The 4,029-nt window shown below is 40.9% G+C and overlaps 1 protein-coding gene across 1 annotated transcript; it reads left to right on the top strand.

The window, feature by feature from the left end:
* The first annotated feature begins 360 nt into the window (after positions 1-360).
* LOC129824063 (tiggy-winkle hedgehog protein-like) lies at positions 361-3,751 on the top strand. The gene is made up of 3 exons (XM_055883359.1): positions 361-926; positions 2,154-2,415; positions 2,805-3,751. Exons 1-3 carry the CDS (start codon positions 618-620, stop codon positions 3,479-3,481), a joined length of 1,248 nt encoding a protein of 415 aa, XP_055739334.1. The 5' UTR covers positions 361-617; the 3' UTR covers positions 3,482-3,751.
* Positions 3,752-4,029: the final 278 nt, after the last annotated feature.

Raw genomic sequence — 4,029 nt, 5'->3', positions numbered from 1 at the left:
ATAGTGGCAGACTTAAAATGTAGGCATAAGAGGCAATTGCCCCAGGCATCACATCATCAACGGGATTCGTGAGCCGGTATTATAATAAAAAAATACGAGCCTCCCACCCCCCAATCATTTCATTCAATATAAATATAATCCAAGTGTATCTCATAATAATACAAAAAAGTGTCATTAATCAGGAATTAATGTTAAGTGGCCTATTGACACTGTCAACCCTGCTATTTGAATAGCATGGAGCAAAAACGGGTTGTCAAGTTGAGCCAATCAGGTTCTTTACTTCACATACATTGATGAGCTATCTTAATATAGAGCACTAGAGCAGAATGAAGCCAACTCATTCATGCGTCTGGACCGGAGTCTGGGCTACGGCTATCCATCGTCGAACAGCGATTTCTGAAGCAGCAGCAGCACAGCTCCAATGTGCTCTGAGCGCAGCGACAAAAATATAACTGTCATTACGGCACCTGCTTCAGTAGAGGGTCGTTTGATATCCTCCTTCTAGAGTACAGAGAGAGAAACGAGGAAACGGATACAGGGTAGAGAGTGAGATACTCCGAGATAAGCGAGAGGATATAGTCAGCCTACACCACAGGAACCTAAAGACAATTCATCCAATGGACATGATGCTGATGTCGATAAGACTTGCGCTTGTGGGCTTCATCTGTCTGTCTTTAGTATCCGCTGGCTTCGCCTGTGGTCCAGGTAGGGGATATGGAAAACGAAGACATCCGAAAAAACTGAAGCCTTTGGCTTACAAGCAGTTCATTCCCAACGTGGCAGAGAAGACCCTTGGGGCCAGTGGCAAATACGAAGGGAAGATCACAAGGAACTCTGAAAGATTTAAAGACCTGACACCAAACTACAATCCTGACATTATTTTCAAAGATGAGGAAAACACTAATGCTGACAGACTTATGACACAGGTGGGGATAGTAAGACGTATAGTGAGATATGGAGAAAGCGCATGGAGATGCATCTTGTGAGTCCTGGGTGATCATTTGGCACGAGAATAATGAATGACAGCTCAGTTTGAAGTGACAGTTGTTAAACATCGATGAATGACATTTATGGTTACTATGCAAACCTATGTAGGCTATGATAGATTTTAAGAAATTTCAAACTATCTATGCACCATATCGGACTATTTCTGTATATGGACAGTTCTACCCTTTTTGTCTCCAGTTGGGCTTATCCGAGCATGAAAATTAAGACGTCGTTATGGATGCCCTGTGCACGACTGCTACAACTCATTAAAGGGGTTGGTTCTAGACGGTTAATGTTAGGCTATGATACACTTGTACTATAGACCCCCCCCCCCCCCCCCTCCCTCCCATCCCTCTCTCAGTCGTTCAGTAAGTCTATGATCTATCAATAACAAGTGATCGTTTCAGCTGGACCCATAACAATAGGCATTAACAATAGCCTACATCTCTGCCTCTGTTTATCTGTCTGTCTCTGTCTGTATATCGCTCTCATATTCTCTCTCTCTCACACACAGACGCAGAAAGAGAGAGAGAGAGAGAAGGATTCCTTCTGAAGTTGGCTGATATTTAAACTTAATTCTGATGTGTAGATAGGTCAACTGATTTTAGTTGATATAATAGTAGATGTATTTTGTAATTATATCCTAAACAGTTGCGTTATGTATTGCCTGTGGATCTATGCTTAATTTGCATAGTTCGGAGGCAGGAGCCCAAGCCCTATATACAGACACAACTTTTTCCTCTAATTATGACTTGGTAAAATCTGACTGAATAGCCTACTTTTTAGTACCACTCAGTTATCGATCGAAGGTGGCTTGGGATTTGTATGTTTTAATTTGACCGATGACAGCCGCAGGGTCTCTGGGATGGTCAGTTGCATTTGATGCTCGTTCAAGCGTGCAATTAAGTTATGCAACCCCTACATATATATATCTGCCACACACATATGATAAGAATCCTTTAAAATAATGTTACATTTTTTCCGACCTCAAAGTCCGTGCCTTTCAAATCGAAAAATAAATCAACAGATGCTTCTATATACAACTCTGTCTTCACCCTGTCTTGTACATGCTATAGACCGATATTGAGTGTGTGTGCGTGTGTGAGACCCTCCTGTTTAACCCCTTGTGTTTCCTGATATCTCAATTATCTTTCTCTCCTTTTCAGAGATGTAAGGACAAACTGAACTCTTTGGCTATTTCAGTCATGAATCAGTGGCCGGGAGTGAAGCTGCGCGTGACAGAAGGCTGGGACGAGGATGGACACCATTTCGAGGAATCTTTACACTATGAAGGAAGGGCTGTGGATATCACCACCTCTGACAGAGATAAAAACAAGTATGGAATGTTATCCAGGCTCGCAGTGGAGGCGGGATTCGACTGGGTCAATTATGAATCCAAAGCCCATATTCATTGTTCTGTGAAAGCAGGTAAATAACGGATGAACAAATAATAATAATAATAATAATAATACTGTATGTACATTTCAAATGTTGTCCAAAAAATGTCAACATTATTTCCACAACCGTCCATGAACTGTTTATTACATACGTGGTACGTAGCTATGCCAATAAAACACTTTATTCGTTAGGTTTTGTGTTCGATAGGCCTATGTATGTGCCTTGTTTACAAAGTTATAAGACAATGCCTGTGACTCATGTTGCAATGTAGCCGATCAACTGCTATGCCCCATTTGTTAGAGCAGTAGGTCCCATATTTGTCCAGGTCATTCGGTTTACATTTATAATTGTATATGGCAATAGTGACTTGGTCCAAATTCTGTATTATTTAATTATATTTATTCTCTGCTCTTCTTTAGAAAATTCAATTGCTGCCAAATCGGGTGGCTGCTTCCCAGGGTCCGCCTCAGTTCTTCTCGAGGATGGTCGGAGCAAGCTGGTAAAGGAACTGGAGGTGGGCGACAAAGTGTTAGCTGCAGACAAAGAAGGACATATTGTATCTAGCGATTTCCTTATGTTCATGGACCGAGATCCAGTAACAAGTCGAGAATTTTATGTTTTTGAAACGGAGAAGCCCAACAGAAAGTTAAGACTAACGCCGGCACACCTTGTCTTCGTCACCAATAACGTTACAGATGGCGATATGACTGCAGTGTTTGCCAGTAATGTAAAACTTGGGCAACAGGTGTTTGTCGTGGACGAGGCACTAGACCACCTAAAGGCAGTCACTGTAGAAAGGATTTACGTGGAAGAATACGAGGGATCTTATGCCCCAGTGACTTCACAAGGAACCATCATAGTTGACCATGTTTTGGCGAGCTGTTACGCGGTAATCGAGGACCACAAATGGGCGCACTGGGCCTTTGCACCAGTCCGGTTGGGTCACGCGTTGATGTCTTTGACAGGTCTAGTCAAAGAGCGCGAGGGAATCCCTCAGAGAGATGGAATAGACTGGTACTCAGACATTCTATACCACATAGGGACATTGCTGCTGGACAGAAACTCCTTTCATCCTCTTGGAATGTCACAAAGTTGAGACCATTTCAAAGACACATATGAATGTTCTTAAAGATGGAAATACTTTTGGGCACTGGAGCCATACATGTATATTCTTGTTTATTCTCTTATGTATTCCTCCTATCATGAACCAGTCGAATTTATTCGTCTAGAATAGTGTGAACAATCTGTGAAAAATGTATTTCTAAACATGTTTTTTTTGATGATTGTTTAATGTTATGTGAACTAACTTATATTTTCAACATGAACATGAAGTATTGCCTCAATAAATTATATTTGTGTACATGTAGCTTGTATATTAACATTTCTTTTTCCAAAATCGACAATACATAGTTCAACAACAGTGAAATGAGTTATTTCATAGGATAAGTGCCTTTGTCTGTAAATGCATAAATGCCCAAGCCTACTGAAAACGATAAGTCGAATTCAAAAAGTGCAATAAAACTTTGTAAATCGTTGGTATAATAGTCACCAGTAGGCTAATTTTGCCAAATACCTTTCAGATGAAGCATTGTTTAAAAATCCCAATTTCTATATGCATAGCTCAACTTGTGTCCACTCAGAGTT

This window comes from Salvelinus fontinalis, chromosome 26, assembly GCF_029448725.1.
Source record: "Salvelinus fontinalis isolate EN_2023a chromosome 26, ASM2944872v1, whole genome shotgun sequence".
Lineage (NCBI taxonomy): Eukaryota > Metazoa > Chordata > Actinopteri > Salmoniformes > Salmonidae > Salvelinus > Salvelinus fontinalis.
Note: the sequence above shows the minus strand (reverse complement) of the source record. Positions and strands in the feature narration are given on the sequence as shown.